The sequence below is a fragment of the Coffea arabica genome, chromosome 2e (genome assembly GCF_036785885.1).
Source record: "Coffea arabica cultivar ET-39 chromosome 2e, Coffea Arabica ET-39 HiFi, whole genome shotgun sequence".
Classification (NCBI taxonomy): Eukaryota; Viridiplantae; Streptophyta; class Magnoliopsida; order Gentianales; family Rubiaceae; genus Coffea; species Coffea arabica.
This window is the reverse complement of record NC_092313.1, coordinates 26468441-26491429: the sequence shown is the minus strand read 5'-3', so window position 1 is coordinate 26491429 and position 22989 is coordinate 26468441. Positions and strand designations below refer to the sequence as shown.

At 32.6% G+C, this 22989-nt stretch overlaps 2 protein-coding genes across 2 annotated transcripts; both read right to left on the bottom strand.

Annotated features, from left to right (window-relative positions):
- Positions 1 to 814: 814 nt before the first annotated feature.
- LOC140036178 (uncharacterized) lies at positions 815 to 3863 on the bottom strand. Its single transcript, XM_072077482.1, has 6 exons — positions 3319 to 3863; positions 2439 to 2982; positions 2301 to 2354; positions 1708 to 1866; positions 1135 to 1602; positions 815 to 1039 (listed from the first exon to the last, which is right to left on the bottom strand). Exons 1-6 carry the CDS (start codon positions 3861 to 3863, stop codon positions 815 to 817), a joined length of 1995 nt encoding a protein of 664 aa, XP_071933583.1.
- Positions 3864 to 7480: 3617 nt separating this feature from the next.
- LOC113732194 (beta-glucosidase 12-like) lies at positions 7481 to 21397 on the bottom strand. Its single transcript, XM_027257849.2, has 13 exons — positions 21213 to 21397; positions 20873 to 20942; positions 19399 to 19457; positions 16044 to 16119; positions 15578 to 15655; positions 15389 to 15476; positions 13446 to 13701; positions 9538 to 9653; positions 8898 to 9115; positions 8777 to 8808; positions 8574 to 8676; positions 8390 to 8492; positions 7481 to 7823 (listed from the first exon to the last, which is right to left on the bottom strand). Exons 1-13 carry the CDS (start codon positions 21351 to 21353, stop codon positions 7655 to 7657), a joined length of 1509 nt encoding a protein of 502 aa, XP_027113650.1. The 5' UTR covers positions 21354 to 21397; the 3' UTR covers positions 7481 to 7654.
- Positions 21398 to 22989: the final 1592 nt, after the last annotated feature.

Below are 22989 nucleotides of genomic sequence, written 5' to 3'. Positions count from 1 at the left end.
ACCAAGAATGTAAGGAATATGTAAGTGAGGTGCTTGTCCATAGATAATCTCATGGGGAGTACTCCTGATAGCTAAGTGAAAGTTGGTGTTATACCAAAATTCTACCAAAGGTAACCATAAACACCATTGTTTTGGGTGATCACTGCATATGCATCTTAGATAATTCTCTAAGCACCTCTTAACAACCTCAGTTTGGCCATCTGACTGAGGATGATAAGCAGTAGACAAGCACAACTGTACATTCAACAGCCGAAACAATTCCTTCCAAAAATGACTGATGATGATTGCATCCCTATCACTGACTATAGTGTTAGGAAGGCCATGGAGCCTATAGACATTATCCAGGAATGCCTGAGCAACTGATAGCGTAGTGTAGGGGTGTTTGAAAGGAATGAAATGAGTGTACTTGCTGAGTCTATCCACCACCACAAAAATAGCATCCTTGCCATTAGATTTAGGCAAGCCTTTCACACAGTCCATAGATATCTCAGACCATACTCGCTCTAAGATATTCAATGGCTGTAGCAGTCCTGGGTATGCTACATTTTTAGCCTTATACCTCTGACAAACATCACATGAGGCCACAAATTGCTCCACATCCTTCTGCATGTTCCTCCAGTACACCACTTCCTTGAGCTTCTTGTAGATCACCTACACTCCTGAGTGTTCCCCAATGGGGGTGTCATGCCATAGCCTGATGAGTTTGTCTTAAGTCAGTGTCGTTCCCTACTACCAATCTCCCTTTTCTTCTCAATTGATGATGTTGATAGGTGTAGTGTGTAGGCTGAGGGTTACTTGTAGGATCCTGCAGCTGTTATATGAGAAGTTGCAACTGAGGATCTTGAGTACAATTGTTTTGGATCTCAGTAATCAGTGATGACTTAATGACTAAAATTGGAGCTAGTATTGCTATATTGGAACTAGGCTGTCTGGACAATGCATCAGCTACCACATTATCGACCCCCTTCTTGTATTGAAACTCATAGTCATGCCCCATAAGCTTAGCTACCCATTTTTGCTGCATAGGTGTAGATACTCTCTGCTCAATCGGGTACTTAAGACTTTAATGATCAGTCTTAATGATAAAGTGCCTGCCCAACAGATAAGGTCTCCATTTTTGAACTGCATTCACACAATAGCTAGCATCTCTCTTTCATACACAGAAATGCCTTTATGTTTGGTAGCCAACGCCTGGCTAAAATAAGCCAGAGGTCTTCTCTTCTGGCTCAAGATTGCCCCAATGCCATCACCTGAAACATCTGTCTCCACTTCAAAAGTCTGTGAAAAGTCTGGTAGAGCTAATACATAAGGTGAACTCATGACCAACTTCAGCTTTGAAAATGCCTCTGTAGCCTGTTTTGTCCATATAAAGTTGTTCTTCTTGAGCAATTCTATCAAAGGTCTGGCCAGCTTCCCAAAATCCTTTATAAACCTTCTGTAATACCCTACTAACCCCAAAAATCCTCTCAATTCCCTCAAATTTGAAGGTACATGCCATTGTTGTATAGCTTGCACCTTTTGAGGGTCTGCCTGCACTTCTTCTCCTGAGATCACATGCCCTAAATAAGCTACTTGTTTTTGGGCAAAAGAGCACTTGCTTTTCTTCACATTCAAGTTGTGTTGTCTCAGAGTCTCCAAGGTGATTTACAGGTGTCTGATGTAGTCAGACCAAGTTGTGCTAAAAACAAGAATGTCATCAAAGAAAACCAGTATAAACTTCCTCAAGTAAGGCCTAAACACAGTGTTCATCAAGCTTTGGAAGGTGGAAGGTGCATTGGTTAAGCCAAATGGCATTACTACAAACTCATAATTCCTTTCATGAGTTCTGAAGGCAGTTTTAGCAATATCATCAGGGCATATCCTTATCTAGTGGTAGCCAGATCTAAGATCCAGTTTAGTGAAAAGTGAGATCCAAACAGCACATCAATCAATTCTTCTACTATTGGTATGGGAAACTTGTCTTTTACAGTTGCTAAATTTAGTTCCCTATAGTCAATACACATCCTCCAAGTTCTATCCTTCTTCTTGACTAACACCACTGGAGATGAAAAAGGACTTGTACTGTGCCTAATAACTCCAGATTGCAATATTTCCTGAATCAATTTCTCTATCTCATTTTTTTGGAAGACAAGATATCTGTAAGGCCTTACATTCACAGGTACTGTATCTTCATTGAGCACAATTTGGTGATCTTGGGTTCAATGTGGGGGAAGTTCAGAAGATTCTTTAAAAACATCCTCAAACTCCATTAACAACTCATTCAATTCACTTGCTTCGGAGTCATGGGTAAAATTTGTCACCTGGAGGTTCTTCTTTGCCTGACAAAGGCTGCCTAGTTGTTCTTCTGCTATTGCCTGCATAGGTACAATGAAACATAGCTGTGCAAAAGCAATCTACTCTGGTTTATGCAGAATCCTCTGCATGGCCCTTCTCTGCACCAATTGAATAGCCTGCTGACCTTTCCCTCTTAACACCACCCTCCTCTTTCCATTTAGAAATTTCATTTTCATTTCTTTGATGTTCCTTTTGATATCACCCAGAGTTGATAGCCATTGGACCCCTAACACTAACTTACAGCCTTTCACAGGTAACACCATGGCATCAGTCTTGAAGACTTGATTCTGCATCTTCCAGGTGAAACCAGTACACAATCTGTTGGTAGTGATCTTGTTGCCATCTGCCACTTCCATCACAAGTGGTGGCACTTCTTGCACTCTCAACCCCAATTTGTTGATTAAATCTGGGTGGATAAAGTTGTGAGAGCTCCCACAGTGTATGAAAATATTCACTGAAGTTTTCCCCACATGACCAGTTACCCTCATTGTTCTGAACTTAGGAACAGCAGTGAGGGTCATCGCATTTAAAGGGATGTGGGCCAAATTGGCCTGTGAGACGTCCCCCTCCTCCTCAGATTCTACCTCCAACTCCTCATCCTCATCTTTTGCACACACTTCCAACTGAAATAGCTGCCTATTCCTGCATCTGCAGCCAACTCCAAATTTTTCATCACACCAGAAACAGAGGCCCTTTGCTCTTTTTTCATCCATTTCAGTGGAAGACAGTCTTTTGAATGGTTTCCTGGTGTGGCCTTCTGCAGCCTTTTCACTCCTATCCTGGCTTGGAGAGGGCAGTAATGCCTTATCATCTCTTCTTTAGGTTTGATAAGGGTTGATCTCATTTTTCCAAGAACATTTAGAGTTCCTTTCCCTTTTCCACCTATTTTTCACATTAGAATGGAAGCCACTTTTGATTACTCCTCTCTTCTGCTGAGTTAGAATCTTGGCTTCCTCCAACGTAGCTAGTGTTCTGGCATGTTACAGTGTTTTAGGCATGAACATCCTCACAGTTAATTGTATTTCTGCCTTCAAACCACTGAGAAAACAGCTCGTGGCATAATCTTCAGGGAGGTCCACCCTGTTCAGTAGTTCCTCAAACTGTTCCTGGTACTCAAGCACCGATCCTTCCTGCTTTAAAGCTTTTAATTCCCCCATTGGATCATTATACAGGCAAACTCCAAATCTTGACGCCATTTCCTTGATGTATTCTTCCCATGCAGGTAAATTTCTGGTTATGCGCGATCTTAGAAAGACTTGGTGCCATTGGACTGCCTTTCCCTCCAAGTTCATAGCAACCATCTTCACCTTCACATGATTAGGTGTCTCATCTACCTCAAAGAATTTTTCAATCTTGAACAACCATCCCTGGAAATCCTCTCCATGGAATCTGGGAAACTCCAAGCGAGAGAAGCGTGTGGGAGTTTTGTAATTCCTTCCCTGAGACACCTCATTGTCAGAAGGTGAATTCCTTGCAGATTGCCCTCTCTGAGAATGTAGTTCCAACACCAAATTTCTGAGAGCTGCCATCTCTTGTTCAAACTGTTCCTCCTAATCTTTCATCATAGCCTTTACGCTCTCTTCTAATCTCCTATTATCCTGAGATCTAGTACCCTTCGCCATTGTTGCGTGAGCTGGTTTGTCCCAGCTCTGATACCACTGATGCGAAAGACAGTGGAAATCTCAATACAAGAACTCTTAATCAGGAGTTGCAATTTTTGGAGAAGACAACTCGAGAGAGAGAATCTGGTGTTATTATAGATTGGAAAATGGTGAATTGAGAGGAATACAACTTCAGAATTATTCAGACTGCTTTCCCTCCTATCCCTCTTGCTATTTATACAGATGCTGCACCAACTTCCTATTTTTGTAACCAATCTCCCTAGCCGCCTTTCCTTTTTGGTAACAATGTAACAAATTGCAGCTGGCCTAACTAACTTTGCAACAATAATTTCCGGTTGGCTAACTAACTCTGACGTGGCCTAACTAACTTCTACTGACATTGGTTAAAAGTACTAATTATTCCATTAGAATTAATCCAGACACAACATGAACGCAAACCCTAAGGCAATTGGTCCCAATTATTTTTCGTAATAGCGCTACATACACCTCCAAATCCACCTTCTTCAATCGTTGAGGCTGGATAGAATAAAGATTCTTAAAAAATTGAATAATATTGTAAAAAATAGAAGTAAAAAAAAATTCAGAAACCTCCCTAAGGTTTTTAACAATTTCACCTAACTCCATTCTAATTTTAGAAATTACACTTACCTCTCTTGGCAAACTGAGTTTTCAAAAAGGGATAATTTTAGAAACCTCCCTTAAGATTTTTGACTATTACAGGTAGCTCCATTCTAATTTTAAAAAATTACACCTACCTCCGCTATTATTAGTATTTGAGTAATAATATAGACCCAACATGCTAAATTTGTCCTCAAAAATCCAAAAATACCCCTTGTTATCCGGGGGGAAAAACTCACTCATGAATTTCTTTCATGCTGCAACCATTGCGAACAGCATAACCGCCACCCTAACTAGCTCAACAAGCCACTTCAACTTAATTCCCACATTTTCAAAATGTTGACAACCTACCTTCGCCGCTCCAAAGCTTCCCATGCAAATCAACTATAACAATTAAAGTTTGCTTCCAACCTAATCTTTAGCCTCATTTTTTTTTCTTTGCTTAGATTCAGCGTTTGAATTGACCAATATCACTATCCAAACTCCAATCCGAATGGCTGCAACCTTCCTGATGCTAAAATAGTCTAATCCACCAAGAATACTAATACAGAGCAACCAAAAGCAACACTAAAGACTATATCCCATATCTCTAGGCAAATTCAATTGCAAGTTTTATATCGCAAAAATCCTTTTTTCACAATCAGTATAATGACGTAAACTTTCTCAATCCATGTTCTTTTTTTAGCCATTACTTTTGTTTTCTTAAATGTACTCTATATTACTGCCATCCTTTGCATATTCATTTAGTTTGACAATAAATCTACTACGCAACTTGTCATTTGACAATTTTAATTCAATAATACTTAAAAAAAAGGAAAAACAAAAAAAAGAAAGGATTTATTTCCATAATAATGAGATTTCGGGATGTATCAGATGATTGTTTGGATGATGACTGTGGAAAAAAGAGTGGATTATGAGAGGCAAAGAGAGAAGGTTAGAGAGAGAGTTAGAGAGAGAGAAAGAGAGAAGAAGAGTTTGTTTTGTGCATTAATTGTTGCTTTAGAATGAAGGATTTGTTGCAGTTGTAGTTTGTTTTCTTTTTTTCTTTGTAGGAATTATCTATAAGTGAAGGATATTATAGTTATTTTACTGCATGAAGGGAGGTTAGTGCAATTATTCAAACTTGAAGGAAGGTAAGTGAAATTGTCAGAAATCTCAGGGGACGTTTTTGAAATTATCCCTATCAAAAATGACATTCACTTTCTTGCTATTTTACATAGAAAAAATTTTGTATTCTCAAAAGGGTAAAAAGGTATCAAAAAAATTTATTGAAAATTTTTGTGACATCTTAGAACAACTGCCAATTGAAAAAGCTTATTTTAGTAGATGCTTTAATTATGAATTTTATTGAAAGTAATTAATATAGAAGTAGATATAAAATTATGGTATATAGAAAGATGTGATTATTTTAAAAGTTCGTAGCCTACAAGATTTGGAATGTTAGAGCATTATTTTTATTTTTATTATTATTTTTTATACTTTTGCCCGACAAGCTGTGTCTTAGGATTAGATGTGTCAAAACAGGTGATTTGGGCGGGTTTGGATTGGTTAAAATGAATAATGGATATAAATGAATCAACCCATTTATATCCATTTAATTAATGGGTATAAATGGATAGTCAAAAAATGAATTAGGTAACCCAATTACTCATTTATAACCCATTTATTTTAATTTTTTGTAAACTTATTTAAATTCATTTTTGCAAACTAAGTTATCAATTTATACCTCTCTTGGCACCTATCATTAATTTTAAATATTTACTTATAATACTTAATAAGCCTAATTACCAATTTTTTTTCATCCGTACTCTATGTCGCAAAATTACATATTATTTAATAATTGAATGATAAGAATATAAAAGTTTGAACTAAGTACTATAAAAGTTAACATAAAAATTTAATCCAAAAATTTCGATCTCCTAGCATTTTTTTCGTGTGTAAATTTAAATTTTCATTTTGGAAAGGTAGGAAAAGAAACTAAAACTTGTCATAAATTGATAATGCTGAAAAATGAACAAATTAACAAACTAAGAGAAAATACAATGATAAGATAAAACCAACAAATAATAATGAAACAAAAGTAGTGTGTTTGGATTGTAAATTATTTGAGATATTTTACTGTAGCACTTTTTGTGATGTGATATATGTAAGATAAAAAGGTAATTGGGAAGATAAAAAGGTGTATTGAAAATTGTAATGGTAATGTAAGCAAATATATTTGGTCAAATAATCTCCTGTCCAAACACACTTTAACATCGTGATAAAATGAAGAATTTAAAAAAAAAAGGTGGGGGAAGAGAGGGGACTTGGGAAAAGACAATTTTAAATAGATTAATTAGGTTTGATGGATTACCCAATAATATCCATTTAAATATGTATTATTGGGTTATTATTGAGTAACTCATTTATACCCATATGCAAAAATTTAAGATATTCATATTCATCTATTTATGGACGGGTATGGGTAAATTTAATTACATGGATTTATTTGACACCTATACTTAAGATTATGATAGTAATAACATAGATGGAATTGTCAGTGTTGACGTGGCTCTAGTGTAGAAACAAAAGAGTGTTAGAGAGTTTTCTATTCTTTTATTCCCCTCTTTGTTAATAGTGATGGACTTGGTGGTTGTTGTTGAGGCAAACAGATGATAGTGTTAGCGGCTTTGGTGGTACAAAGAAGAATGTAAGAGAGTATTTTTCTTTTCTAACAAGGAGGTAATATTGGATTTTCATATAAAATTTGTGTTATCTTGAAGGTCTTATTATCCAAACAATAAATTCGAGTAGATTAGTGTAATTTTTGAAATTAGAGGGGAGTCAAGTGAAATTATTAGAAACCTTAGGAAAGGTTTATGTGACTATCTCAACATAAAATGTAGAATATTTGGTAAGTCCAATAGTAGGATAATCTTGCAATTGGATATATATTTGCACATTCTGATTGCTTCATCCAAAAAGAGGAGAGAAGAAATACTTCTTAAATGCAGTTATGAGAAAAATGTTTTATTCTGAAATGCCCAAACTATGTTTGGATCTACTCCATAAGCGCAGCATATCAACGTAGCAAAATGTTTTTACTTGCGGAGAAATTTCTTGAACCAAAGAGCAGAGCTTTTGGGATATCTTTTCAGTCCATCTTTGTAATCCACATAGCATATGCCGAACCTCACGGTGTAACCGGAGTCCCATTCGAAATTGTCAATAAATGACCAAGGAAAGAAACCCTTTACATTCACTCCCAATCTGCCAAGAGACGTTCGATTTCTTATCAAAATACGCACCTTATAAAGTTACAAAAAACAAAGAAAAAGATGAACAAAAGTACCATTATAACATCACTAGGCAACAAAATAGCTACTTTTTTTTTTTTAAAAAAAAGGATTTAAATTTTGCTAAAATTAGAATTTGTTGAGTACTATTTAGTGGACATCTAATACGGTAGTATGGCTTGGAATAAAATTTTGGCTTGGGTTTTGTTTGATTAGATGTAAAGTTATGTGAGAAATTGAGGTGAAGGAAATCAAGTAAAGAAAAGAAAATTCATTTTCTTACACATGTTTGATTGACAAGCAAATTTTTGAGTGAAAATAGATGGTGGTTGTTATTATGAATAGCACGTATAACTTATTATTTTCTTTTAAAATCTTGCAGATTTTGTAGGAGATAAAATGTACAAAAGTGAGGAAAAGTGTGGGTAAATTTTATAACTTTTCTGCTAATTAAACACACAGAAAGGTACAAAAACCTAATTTTCCTTCACTTTTCCATACTTATAATTGCAAACAACAACAGAAAGCAAGTAAACTCACTTAATGGCTTCTTGAACAGCCAAAAGATGGCGATGGTAGAAATCAACTCGTTGGAAATCCTTGATGCTTTTTATTCGTGTGCTATTATTTGCATCACCAATCCCTGAAAATAATCAGAGCAATCAAGAGAGAACAAAAGGATAAAAGAGAAGCAAAGGCATTAATAATAGATTGTCTTATGTACCATTCTCCGTGATATAAATTGGTGGATTATCGTAGTTTTTCTTGGTGTATTCAAGAAGATCTCGAAGTCCCTTTGGATAGGCATAGAAGGCACTGACTCCAGTCTACAATGAATTTTCAGAAAAATATTAAATATTTTCCATGTAAAACAGGGAATGTGTAGTTGGGATTTGGAAAAATCAAGAAATTATCAGCCAGACTCACCGGATCACCTAGGAACTTTCCATTCCTTTCAGCTGGAAACGAAGAAAATAATCAAGAACTCTTATAGCATAATTCATAAATTGGAAGAATAAAAAATGAGATTATCTGTCATAGAACTTACAAGTGAGCTTGACTAGAGGATCTGTAGAGCTGCTAACGTTGATAGTACTCTGAGAGGCAATATGAACTGCATATTTTGCTGTATAATAATTCAGTCCAAGAAAGTCGAAAGAACCCTTGATTATCTTAGATTGCTCCGGGGTAAATTTGGGCAAACGATTCTTAACAAGTTTATGCATGCTTGCAGGATAATCTCCATATATCAATGGATGTATAAACCTGCGAAACCATCACAAATCCATGACACATTGTCAGCGTGCATCTATAGATGAGATTGCTTAGACAAGATAGATGAAGCACCAAAAGTTTATGTTCTAATTTAACTTATTTTAAGAACTATTATTTCTTGTTTCTTGACAAAATGCGAGCCCTGAATTTTGAATTGTAGAATCATTAGTATTACCACTAATTTGGATGTCTTGTCTTACAGCTATAGTTTTTAGTCTACAACTATAGTTTTTAATCAATGTAAATTTCAGATAAATACTTGTACTACTTTTTGCTTACTAGATAGAAAATGGAAAAGAGCAAACAATAAATCTAGAACAGGAATATAATTCCTATTCCTTGAAGTTGACGAGTGACACAGTTGAACCAGAAAGAATTCAATGTTTGCAAAGAGAATTGTTGTCCAAACTCACCATCCATACATAAAATCAAGAGCTCTTTGTTTTGCAAGAATGTCAAGCTTGCTTCTAGAGTACGGTTCCATCCAGTGAGACACCAACGCAATCCCTATCTGTCCTTTTTGAGTTGCCTGCAAATTGAAGTTTCAATTACACATTTGAAAGTGTATATGCCCTAAAATCAAACAACTTTTAAGGTTTAATATGCATTTGAATTATTTATGTTACAACAAATGACATCTTTATTATATTGATCGCTTATATATTATATAAGGATGATAAAACCCTTAAAATAAATCTAATCGATGAAATTATATGCATTTGAAAGTGTATATGCCCTCAAATCAAACAACTTTTAAGGTTTAATATGCATTTGAATTATTTATGTTACAACAAATGACATCTTTATTTTATTGATTGCTTATATATTATATAAGTATGAAAAAACCCCAAAAATAAATCTAATCGATGAAATTATAAGAGTTATGATAGTGAGATTCATTCAATTATAGATAAGGTTTATTTTTAAATATCTCTAGTCAAAGTATTAATAAGAAAGGGCATTGTTAATAAGGTTAGATTATCATATATTATGATATTTCTATATGAGAAGTAGTAGATCTCATCTACTATGGTGAGACACCTAAATTAGTATATGGGTGCTTGATAACATGATCAAATTCACTAGATTGATCCGTATAGAGATATCCTTCAAGTGTCAAATGGTTAATCTCTAAGTGACATTTGTGTAAGTGATCCTTACACTTAAGGTTATCCTGGTATATTGAGCATGGATGATTATACTTTGTTTGTTATATGATTACTTCCATAACAGGGAATGCTTACATTAGTGGCAGACAGGTATATACTTGAAGTATGAAAAGATAGTGAATAACTTATAAGGATTTACCACCTTATTTGGAAGAGAAATTATCTCATATCTGGTCACTTGTAGAAGTACAACTCAGAATTCTTAGTACTAAATGAAAGAGTCTTAGGAAATGTTTCTAAGTACTTTTTCATCTGAGTTATATTTTGGTACAAAAATGAACATAAATCACATGTTGGAATAGGTACAACTTATTCCAAGATTAATGTGAGATAAGTGTGGTAAAAGGATATTAATTACACAGTGAACGCTCACGGAAAGATGAAATCATTCACTTGACTTTTCTCATTACTTGGATGGTCATGATGCATTGCTAGATATCAATCTTGATTTATAAGTATGAGTTGATTGATTGGTGGAATCAATGATAAATTAAAAGGAGTTTTAATTCATCTAATTAATTCTTATTTATTAAGAATTATAACTCATACTTATTGCTAACATATATGAGAACCCAATGAGTCACACATATTAAGAACTTCTTTAGTTGGATTTAATAAATTTCAACTAGGGACTTGATAGATAAGTTTCTATAACTTATATTTTAATTTACGAGACAAATTAAACTTAAGGGATTCATAGTGCAAATAGGTTTAAGACTTCCAAATATAAGGCTCCGTTTGATAAAACTGAATCTGAATTCTGAATTCTGAATACTGAAACAATTAATTTGCTAAATATTAAGCACTGAAAAGATATATATAAATATCTGAATCTTAATGCTGAACATATTTATACTGTTTGACAAACATTTATAACTTAATGCTTAATAAGTTAAATTGTACAATTTAGCCCTTCTATCTTTTAATCCAAAAAGGAAATAGAACCTATGATTTAATTAACTTAAAATTGTTAGGTATGAAAATGACAATATTTATTTTTAAATCAAAGTACTATAAAAGAAGAAATATATTATGGAAAAGTCCAAATATCGGTGCAAATATATTTTTAAATCAGAGTTTGATAAGAAAAGTCCAAATATAAGCAAAAGGAAGCTGCAATAAACAAGTTTTAAATTCACACCAAATTATATAGAAATTTAATTACTTCAATGGAAAAATGTTGAAGCAAAACAACAAATAATCCATGTCACTTACCTTGGAAATAATGAATTTGAGATCAGTGAGTACGGTAGCAATAAAAAAAATTGGGAGGAAAAAAATGACAAAATTATGAAAGAGTAGAAAGATGGAAAAAGATAAGGAGTAGACAGATGTGAGGAGTATGGAGAAATTGTAAAAAAATCATTAAATAGGGAGAAAATAGAAGTAGAAAGCCATTAGACAGAGAATGTCAGGTTGTTTAATTAGATAAGGATTTTGGATAGAGAATATTAGGTTGTTTAATTAGATAAGTATTTTGAATGTAATTAACAAACAAGGATAGATTTGGAAGATAAGATAAAGTAGTTGAAGTAAATCTCTTGATTCTGATCAAATTAAGCATTCAGTTACGATTCTTGTGTTGAAAAAAATACATACAAATTCAGCACCACTTAATAAATTCGGCAGAAAAATTTTTATTTATCAAACACCCAAAACATCTGAATGTCTGAATGAATTCAGTTTCAACACTTTTTTATGTTATCAAACAGACACTAAGGTTCCGTTTGATAAAACTGAATCTGAATTCTGAAGTCTGAATTCTGAAATCTGAATACTGAAACAATTAATTTGCTGAATTTTAAGCACTGAAAAAAATATATGAATGTCTGAATTTTAATGCTAAACCTATTTATATTGTTTGATAAATATTTATAGCTGAATGCTTAATAAGTTTAATTTGACAATTTTTCCCTTATATCCTTTCATTCAAAAAAATAAAAATAAAATCTATGATTTAATTAGTTTAAATTTGTTAGGTATGAAAATGACAATATTTATTTTTAAATCAAATTAATATAAAAGATGAAATATATTATATGAGGAGTATGGAGAAGATGTGAAAGTCATTAAAAAGGGAGAAAGAGAAACTAAAAATAGTTAGATAGAGAATATTAGGTTATTTAATTAAATAAGAATTTTGAACATAATTAACAAACAAGGGTAGATTTGGTAGATAAGATAAGGTAGTTGAAGTAATTCTATTGATTCTCATCAGAATTAAGCATTCAGTTAGGATTCTTGTGCTGAAAAAAATACACACAGGTTCAACACTGCTTAACAAGTTCAGTAAATTGATTTTCATTTATCAAACACTCAAAACATCTGAATGTCTGAAACAATTCAGATTCAGCACTTTTTTATGTTATCAAACAGACCCTAAGTGTTGTATTAGAATAAGGAATCTGAATCCTCTTAAAACTGATTTCAAGTTTTTATAAGGATATAGACAACTTATTTGTCTATAAATATTCACTAAACTTTTGCTAACAAGACTAATCGATACGCATATTATGTCAAGACTAACTAGGATTTTTACAACCAATTTGTGGGAGGTACCTTAGCATAAGATGGCACTAATCTAACTTAAACTAATTCGAACTAGGGGTTCTAACTAGGGAGGTTCATGTGGATCACTGTTAGAGGTTGGACACTTTTGCGACTACGTGGGTCACTTTGCTTCTCTGTGTCAAATTTCCAGTGGTTCAAGAAAATTTTCATGGATTAAGATAATTTTCTTGAAAAACTCTTTGTCACAAGATTTAATCAAAGGTCAATCTACTAAAGGAATAAAAAAAATTTAAAATTTTCCACCATGCATGTTTCTATGATTCCTTACAACATTTAACATCTACTCATGTATAGAAATAACCTTTCCTAATATGATTTTAGAGTTCATGAGATTAATGCAAAATTGGCGATACATGGTGAAGATTAAAGAACCTAGCTATGTTCATTGAGGGTTAACGAAGAGTCTTAACTTATAACGTAGAGATGCTCTTTTTATGTAAGAAGTCTTTTGGAAACAAAAATCAAATGCGCCAAAATGAACATTAGTTCAAACGAGCCAACAAACAAATTCTAGCATTAAATAGTATCGATGATTTTTAGATAGTTAATTAGCTACGGGAACAAGAAATGACATTGCTGACCTGGTATTTTTCTCTGTATAATTTTACAGCTGCTGCATGACAAAGAAGCATATGGTGTCCGACTATATAAGGCTCAGTTGCTGAATTTCCCGCTGGGCAATCGTGGTTTAGCCAAGCAGAGCAGCGACCGGGAGCCTTAGTTCCCTCATCATAACCTCTATTAACGAAAATATATGGCTCGTTCATGGTAATCCAATGCTTTACTCGATCACCAAATTCCTTGAAACACAGCTCTACAAAATCTAAGTAGTCATCCCTGAAAACAGGATTGAAATTGGGTTTCTTTAATTTGCCATATATATATATATGTATATATATGTGCGTGTGTCTATATATATATATATATATATATATATATAACATATTGTCATAGTTATAGATGCAATTATCAAATAGTGCAAAATGGAATTTTTTATTTTTTTCTTTTTGGATGAAGGCAAAGTATGCTATCTCAGTAGATTGCTCCTAGGGATGGCAATTGGGACAAGTGCCTACTAGGGGCTAATGGGGTAGGGGGGAATTTTTTCTCCCGTTAAAAAAGGGGACTCCACCCATTACAAAAAATATATATATATTTATATATGTATATATAATATTTAATTTAATTAATTACAAACTTATAATAATATTATTATTAGTTGTAAAATTATATAATGTATATTAGTATATGTAATATAATTGATATTATCAATTATACTAATAATTATATATGTCTACTAATAGAAATTATTAATTAGTTATACTAAATTTACTAATACATTTATGCTAGATTCTTAATTACACTTAACACTAACACTTTTTTTCTCAAAAAAATACAATAATCACTTAGTGATTGTATTTATTTCAAAAGTGAAAATTTAACTACTTTAGTTGTATTTGTTTCATCATATTGGATTGTATTCAAATAATTTTTGTTTGATTGTTTTTATGGATTTCAATTGTGAAATTACAATGAATAATAACTTGGTGATGTGTTGATATTTTAGTATTTAATTATTTGCTAAAATTTGACTACAATTAAATAACATGACAAATTTTTATTAACCCCACAAGGAAAGCGGGGCGGGGGCTGGGAGAACTCGCCCGTTGCCATTCCTATTTGCTCCCATTATTAGTTAGAACTTAGAGTCAAAGTGCTTATTGGCGATCATGACATATAGGCTCATGCCAAACATAACCATTTTGTTTAGAAGATTCAACGTGGCTGATATAGGCCATGCTCAAATTCATCTTCCTTATTGTCCTATTTGTGTTCTGGAAAATGTGGATCAAGTTAGGAAGGTCATGTTCTTGAAGTATATGGATGGTCATTTTTCTTCATGAATCTAATGACAAAACTCTTTCCTCAAAGTTAAATAAAAAAAAAAAAAGAAAAGAAAACTGCAACAAGCTATTTCACCCTATTTGTGGTTGTAGGTACAATGGCATCATACAATTAACTCCCTTGATTTGCCACAAGGGTCCGGAATCTAAGTCGTTCACTTAAATTTGACGGCCTAGATTCCGGACTTTTATAGTAAATTTGAGCTGTCAAATGTTGTCTACCGTTGCACCTAAATCTGCCTATCTGAGGTTAAGGTGGGTAAAAGCTAGTGAATGCTGGGAAAAGAAGAAGAAAAAGGGCAAAAAGAAAAAAAAAGAAAAAGAAATGAGCTTAATTGGAATTTAAATAAATAATAAAAAAAAAGAATCCTAATATACGTTGCATATTAGCCATTAGAAATTGTCAAGTCCAAATCCAACCTTGGCCTACTATTGGAAATAAGAAGAGACCATCCTAAAATAGGGAGCAGGCATGAGTTAAAAGATAGAATTTGAGCAATTTTATGAACCAGATTGGAAAAACTCATAGCTACAAATAATTTTTAGATTAAACGGTTTTAATTTAGCTACGACCTCCATTAGCTAAAAAAGAGTTCGAATTTCCATTAAGTTTTACTTACACAATAAGAGGGCTTAGAAAGCTATGGTACTCATCTTCAAGTGTTTGGGGAGTGTCCCAATGGAAGATTGTCACGAAGGGCTTTATACCTAAGTATAATATCAGGAAAAATTGTTAATAAGCAGTTCAATAAAGAAAAAAAGTTTGTTCCACGGAAGTGGTTAAAGAACGGAAGGTTTAGTAAACGAACCATTTGATATGAGTTCGTTGATGAGATTGTTGTAGAAAGCCACGCCTTCCTTATTAACACCTCCGCTAAGCTTCCCACCTAAAAATTTACAAAAATGACGAGTAATAAGAGTGAGACAAAACCATGTTAATTTTGATCAATAGTTTTTATTCGTATATATCTATCTTACACGTAATTTACTATCTAAAATTACAAATATAATGGTCCCCATGTATATAGATACTCAGACAATTTATTAATTTTCAAAAGACTAAAAAACTCCAGGATCTTATTATTCCGTCTGCTTTGAACACACATTAGGCAAACCGCTTAATTATACATCAAATTATTCTGAATATGACTATTGAACTTTGTTATGGTGCGTCAAAAGATAAAGTATGAATGAGTTAGAAAATGAACAAATTCGATTGGCTATTGGCCTATAGCCACGCCAATTTTGAGCAATAGTTTTTGTTGTATGTCTTACGAGGCAATATTCTGGGCCAGGAGATGGAAAATCTGAAAGCATCCAGTCCTATAAACTTCATCAATTTGACATCATCCTGTTGCCAACACATAAAGAAAAGGGAGATAATCAGGCGGCGTACATGTTACTGGTGAATACTGAAAATGATGATGTTTTCTTCTCTTTGTGAAGACCTTTCTTTTTTCCTTCTGCTGTGTTATTTTGCTTTTCCTCTTTCTTTTCATTTTCAATTTCTTCTTCTTTAATGTTATGTGGCGGGGAATTGTTGAGCCATTATTGAGCGGTTGCTAAGAGAGAGGTGAAGGAGAAAACAGCAAAGGAAGTGGGAAAAAAGAAAACTTAGAAGCAGACTAAATTGTTCAACTATTTGAGACTGAAACTTTTCAAATAAGGCATGAAGCATGCTTTTACTAACTTCTGATGTGGTATACATATCTAAAAGCTAATTAGACATAAAAAGGACCCTCTCAGATCAGCAGGGTCGTCTTATCTACGATAAATCAAGTCTAGTCAAGTTTTAATTTAATTGAACTGAGTTTGATTTAATTTCATTAGATTCATTCAAACTTGATCGAGTTTTTAACGTAAAACTCAAGCTCGAATTTGAACTTAGTTTCAAATTTAGTCGAGATCAAAATAAAAGCTGTAATATCTTTTAAAAAGGAAAAAATATATATTTTACTCTAATAAATAATAAAACTATGGGAGACATTTATGTAATTTCAATACTAATAAAACATTAATTAAAAAAAATATAAAATCAAGCAAGTTCAACTAGCCAATATGAGTTGAGTATATTTATACTCGGACATAACTCGATAGTCCCGCTAAATTGACCCGAACTTGAATTAGGGAGCAACATCTCGCGAGAGTCCATCAAAGAACCCAATTTGTAAGTTAGGAATCCAACTCTGATCTAAAAATTTAAATTATTAGATTTCGAACCCTTACTTATATATTTACCGCTCTTTCTTAAGAGTGGAATCGGACCCCCTGCCAAACCCATGACACACTTGATCCAACACCAGCCAAACTCCTTGACATTTAGATCCACCATCAAGAAAGAATTTTCACCAGTTCAACTCTGAAAAGAATCCACTTGTTCATAAGTAGTTTCGCAACCTGAAGTTCTGATATCACTTTTTAGGGAGAAACACCTCAAGAGAGCCCACCAAAAAAGCTAATATGTAAGTTAGAAATCCAATTCTAATCCAAAAATTTAAACTATTAAATCTCGGATCCTTAATTACATATTAACTGCTTTTTCTTCGTCTTTCGAATCAATATGAAAAATAGCTGTTTTCTCATGACTCTAACAACTGGGAATTAATCGAACTCAAATCAAGTTTTAACGGACGCGATTGGTGGCCGGCCAGGCCGAGTTGCTTGCAAGTTGCAGTCGTACTCTTCCCCCTTATCAGTGTCCCGTGTGTTTCCTTCAAACGCTAATGGTGGAACCTCACGTAGATGTTTATTATTCGTTTCCTTGAGAATTAGGCAGATTATGACACATTTGTGTGCTTCGGCTAAAATGAAAAGATCCTGAAATCTACTTTCGTATAAAAAAGGCATTGAAACCTTATTTTTTTAGTTCTTGTTGGTATAGAAATAGACGATCCCATAATAAATTAGTTACATCTGATATGAAGCAAGTCTCTATCAGATAATACGGAAACAACTCGTAACTTATGTACAAAAAGTTTTTTTTTTAAAAATTTTTTGGGTACTAAAAGTTATGCTAATTAGATGCATTTCATTTACATGTAAATTACATAAATGAATAGAAAAAAAATAGCTTATCAAATGTTCATATTTGGAAAATTTTGAAGATATATTTCATATAATCACAAGTTATTTTTTACAGTGTTTTTTCCTCATATATTTAAGTTTTTTTCTAATTCCCTGGAATAAGCTTTTGAGGTGAATAATAAAAGTTTTTCGAGTTTTGCTTAGAAAAATATATTTTCTTTTATGAGACCTGATTTTCTCTAGAATCAAAGAAATGATTATAAAAAAACATTTTGTCATCAAGATTCAAAATTTTTGAAAACGAACTCTTTGGACTGATTGAAAATGCTCGTTTTCTTCAAAACAAAGAATCCAAAAAAAGATTGTTTGGACTGATTTCGTACACCTTCTCCAATAAAATGCAATCATCCAGTTGTGGCCTAGATTGGTTGTAGACCATGTGCCATGTCCCCTTCAGAGGTTACAATCATTGCCCAGCCTTTTATATTGTACAATCATTGTTTGGATTGATATTTTTTAAAAAAAATATATTTTTTAATATGATATTATAATAATACATAAATAAAAATAATTAAAAAATATTCTATACATATAATATATTTTATATTTTTAAAAATTTTTATAATAAAATTTTTTTATATACATCATTACAGTAAAATTTTTTAAAACATTTCAAAAATAGTTTATTCGAACGGAGGATATCACCTATCAATGGAGGACAAAATAACACTGGGCCAGAAGTAACTTACGTCACCACTTGCATATGTTGAAAAACACGGTCTTTGTTTGGAACGTAAGTTATTTGAGATATTTTTTACTGTAGCATTTTTTGTGATGTGATGTATGTGAGATAAAAAGATAATTGAGAACATAAAAAAGTGTATTGAAAATTGTAATGATGATATAAGCAAATATATTTGAAAAAATAATCAGCTGTCCAAACAAACCTATATGATGTGATACCGTGTGTGTGAATTATCTACATGCATGACTTGACCGGCTCTTCAAATTTTGTAAGGGTTATTCTAGCGGCCACTACTTGTTAATATATTTAATATTCATCCAACATATCATATATATATATATACTAATAATTTAGTATTTACATAATCTATCATATATATATATATATATATACTAATAATCTAGCACTCATCTAACTACTATATATATACTAATAATTATTATTCTTTCTTGTATTTATATATATTTTTTATTTAATCCTACCTAACCTCACTTATATTTATTACTTTTTTTAATTAATTTTATATTTTCAAAAATATAACACGTGAAATTTATCTTAACGAGTGTGTTATGGGCACCCATTAGACAGACTGATTTTTATAATTTATAAACAAGTAAAATGCATATTAGATTTAAAGATTCTGAATTTAAATCCTCCCTTCTTCTTGCCGGTTTCTTAAATTCCACATCTTCCTTGCTTAAAAATGTACATCAAGTTGAAAAGTTTTGGGGGGAGGGGGAAAGAAAATGAATAGCATGCAACAACAATTATTGTTGATTACTAGTTAATCAATCAACTCTCCGTCTTGTCTAGTATTAGTCAACATTATGTTCATTCGTTTTTCCGAAAATAATAATATACCTTGTATCGATGATAAAAGTCTTCGGCTACGTCACCATTACTCCCATCCGAGATTTTCCCTGCCAAAAAGTTCTAATGTTTAAGAAAAAGTATGGTTGAGTTGAGATGTCACATGAATTATCGGCATCAGGCAAAGACTCTTAAGCTTGCACATATCACATTGCATTTATTACGGAATTATTTTCTGATAATTCTAATATTCAGGGATTTGGATTCTCAATGCTTTTGCTTATAGCCCATGTATCCTATTAGATGTAATTAAAGCAGATTGGATTAACAAGGGCAGAGAAGCAAGGGCAAAGAAGAGACTCCAAATCTGGCATTTGCTACATTGCGTTGTTACAATTGTTACAAAATTTGTGTTTGAATAGAGTATTATTTAAAATAATTATTATAATATTTTTTATAATATGATGTATGTGAAATAAAAATATGATTGAAAATATAAAAAGTTGGATTAAAAAATGTATTTATGATACAAGTAAAATATTATTTATAAAAATGTATGTGCTTGTATCAATTGTGTGTCCAGATTTGCCATTGCAATCCTCACCAAATTATTTCTTCATAGAGCGAAAAGTCTATTTGGCCCTCATACTTGATGAATTTACATTTTTAATCATCCAACTATTATTTGTATATTTTTAGTCCCTTGAACTATTAAAAACGTGTATTTATAGGCCTTCCATGAATTTGAATTCTTAATCCTAACAGAACTAGCTCAAAATGATGTCATTTTAATCTTCTTCTTCATTAATGAAGTCCATTGACCGCTATAACTATTCATCCCGATCAACGGCTATTGACCGAGGGTTGATAGTTGCTTTATTATTGTCAAAATTTAATCAAATTACACCCTAAGCCTTCGATGATAGCATAGATTTCAAATTTGAGCTTCGTTTTTGTTATATCTAACTCCATAAGACAAGATCTAAAGTCAAACATGGTAGATCTATCATCATTTTACACATCAATCACAAATTCTTTTGAATTTTACACCAAAATGTTTCTTGGGGTTGCTCTCTTCACTATTCCGACAAAAAATCTTTCGATTTGCCTTGTACATCGCGCACAATGGTCTTTCCGTCAACTTTAACACCTCCAGTTAGATTGACGAAAGGGTTACAAATATTTGTTTTCAATAATTCAAAGGCCAAAAGTAGACAACTAATAAACTAAGTGTTAAAAGTTTAAATTCATTAAACTTAGAGGACCAAATAGGCTTTTTGCCCTTTCCTTTCTTCATATTTTTAAGCTGTATGATTACCTTAAAAAGAAAGAGGGTAGATTTAGCATTTCCTTTCATTGTACTTTTTGACCTCATCAAAAAAAAAGGGAAAGTAGCAAGCACTTCTTTTTTTACAGTAAACCACTCAGGTAAATGCAGTACAGATGAAAAAGTAAATGCGTTAATTCGTAAAAAAAATTGTGGTTTCATATTGAATTGAGCATCAGTGTCGTCACACATACAGACCTGGATATTTATGGGTAAATGTATCCCAGATACTTGGACCTTTCCCACCTTCAAATGCTGCACCTTCGTACTGGAACAAGAAAAGATAAACATTCACAGTTTGGATTACCATTAGGATAAATGCACATAAGGAAATAAAAATTTAAAATACATTTTTTTTTTCATTTCAAAAAGAAAAAAATGGCAAAAGTATAGGGACTGCAAAAATGGGACTGGCAAATTTTTTTTTTCTTGAAGTAAACACAAGATGCCAAGTTTAGTGTTCGAACTCCGTGTGTCTGACTACTGGAAGTGAAAAGAATGAAAAAAAAGGGTGGTGAATTAACAAGATCAAGTGTACTTGATAGGCAGCTGAGGAAGCTCCAAATACAAAATCATCGGGAAAGCTGCTTCGATTGAATGAAGTTATGACAGTTCTCGCATTTAGAAGATGAATGGGGAGTAGAAGAAGGGCAACCAGAAAAGTGACTTGCATTGCCATAGCTAAGTGTGGTCTTGGAAGCCTTCGAGGTCCCCCACTTTAAATAGATGAGTTGGCCAATGGTTCCTGAGTCTTCTGTCATCTATTTATGGAACTTTATGACGTAACCTCTCTGTATATTTCTGGATCACAATAAACTTTTAAATGTGTTTAATGCATAAAAGTGGAACTTCATTATATATACAAATGTTTCGAAGAGATTTTTTTTTTTTGGTTGGCAAATCCCGTATATATAGGGAAGCGATGCCAACTCTAAGTAAATTGTTTGTGAAAAGAGGAAAAAATAAACTTTACTTCCAAAAATATGCATGAAATAGGAGTACTACACTTATAAAATAAGAAAAAAAATTAACATTTAAAAAAAAGGAAAAACCTATTCCATCAATTCTGATCTCGCCTCTTGCAAGTCGTGGTCAATGTTTTAAAAACCGGACCGTTAATTGAACCGGTGAAGTGAAAGGATCGAGGTTCAACCGATCGGACCGGTTCAACCTCGGTTCAATGAATTTTTTAAAAAATAATTTATTTAAATATATATATGTACAAAATAAGACATGTAATGGACTAATTTAATATTTTATATGATGAAAAGTTTACTATTTTTTAATAACTTGGATTTTTAAAAATAAATTTTTTAAATTATAAGTTAAAACAAATAAATTTCATCTCAATTTCAATTATATCTAAATTCAACCCCAAAATATCACAATATTTTGAAATTATACAAAATTCATGTCTCTGAGAATTTAGATATTATGAACTTAAATTTTAATTTACGTTTTGGGATTTAGAGATTGCAATTTAAAAAAGAAAATTTGGAGTTCGAAGGAAGTCAAGAAAATCGAAAATAGAAATGTAAACTCAATAAAAAAAAAAAAGATAAAAGTGAGTGGTTGTGGCATTAAATAATTTGGGTTAAAAAAAATTCTTTTTTAACTTTTTTCAATTTAATGGACAAAAACAAAATTAAAAGATGGAAGAAAACATTAATAAATTAAAAATAAAGAGGTTTGATTAAAAAGGGAGTGACAAAAGAAAAGAGGATAGAGAGAGAGAGAGAGTTGAAAATTAAAAAGAAAGAGCCATGAGGAGATGAGATTTTGTAAGAAAAATGGAAAAAAGAAATATGAGTGTTTGCTTTATATAAATAAGTTATCAAAAAAAACTAATAAGATGTGATGGTGCAACGGTTAATACATTGGTCTTTTATTACAAAGGTCTTGGGTTCGAATCTTGAAAGCTGCATTTTGCAAAACTTTAAAAAAAAAAAAAAAAAAAAAAAGAGGGAAAGCTGAAAACCGGAAAACCGCCGGTTCAATCCGGTTCGGCGGTTTTCACGGTTCAACCAGTCTTTGACCGATTTTCTAGCAAAGTCAACAATGTCATTGAACCGGACCGGTGCCATGGCCGGTTCGCGGTTCAACCGGTCGAACCGGCCGGTCCGGTCCAGTTTTCAAAACATTGGTCGTGGTAGGACTAGTTCACCATTATATTCACTTTAATAACTTTAATGATGTCCCACGCTGGATATGATATCAATTACTTTATTTATTGGGATAATTTTGAAACCTTCTCTAAGGTTTAAGGCTATTTTACTAGTCTCTCTTTAGATTTTGAAAATTATAATAACCTCCCT

What these genes read in the sequence shown, in the direction of transcription:
- LOC113732194 (XM_027257849.2), bottom strand. Translation starts at nt 21,353, where the DNA reads ATGGCAATGCAAGTCACTTTTCTGGTTGCCCTTCTTCTACTCCCCATT. An exon ending in ACTTTTATCATCGATACAAG is followed by an intron (nt 16,120 to 19,398) that starts GTATATTATTAT and finishes TGTTGGCAACAG; the next exon opens with GATGATGTCAAATTGATGAA. An exon ending in TCCTCTAGTCAAGCTCACTT is followed by an intron (nt 8,809 to 8,897) that starts GTAAGTTCTATG and finishes CTTCGTTTCCAG; the next exon opens with CTGAAAGGAATGGAAAGTTC.
- LOC140036178 (XM_072077482.1), bottom strand. Translation starts at nt 3,863, where the DNA reads ATGGCAGCTCTCAGAAATTTGGTGTTGGAACTACATTCTCAGAGAGGG. An exon ending in ATGTTCATGCCTAAAACACT is followed by an intron (nt 2,983 to 3,318) that starts GTAACATGCCAG and finishes AGTTGGCTGCAG; the next exon opens with ATGCAGGAATAGGCAGCTAT. An exon ending in ACTTGAGGAAGTTTATACTG is followed by an intron (nt 1,603 to 1,707) that starts GTTTTCTTTGAT and finishes TTGAATGTGAAG; the next exon opens with AAAAGCAAGTGCTCTTTTGC.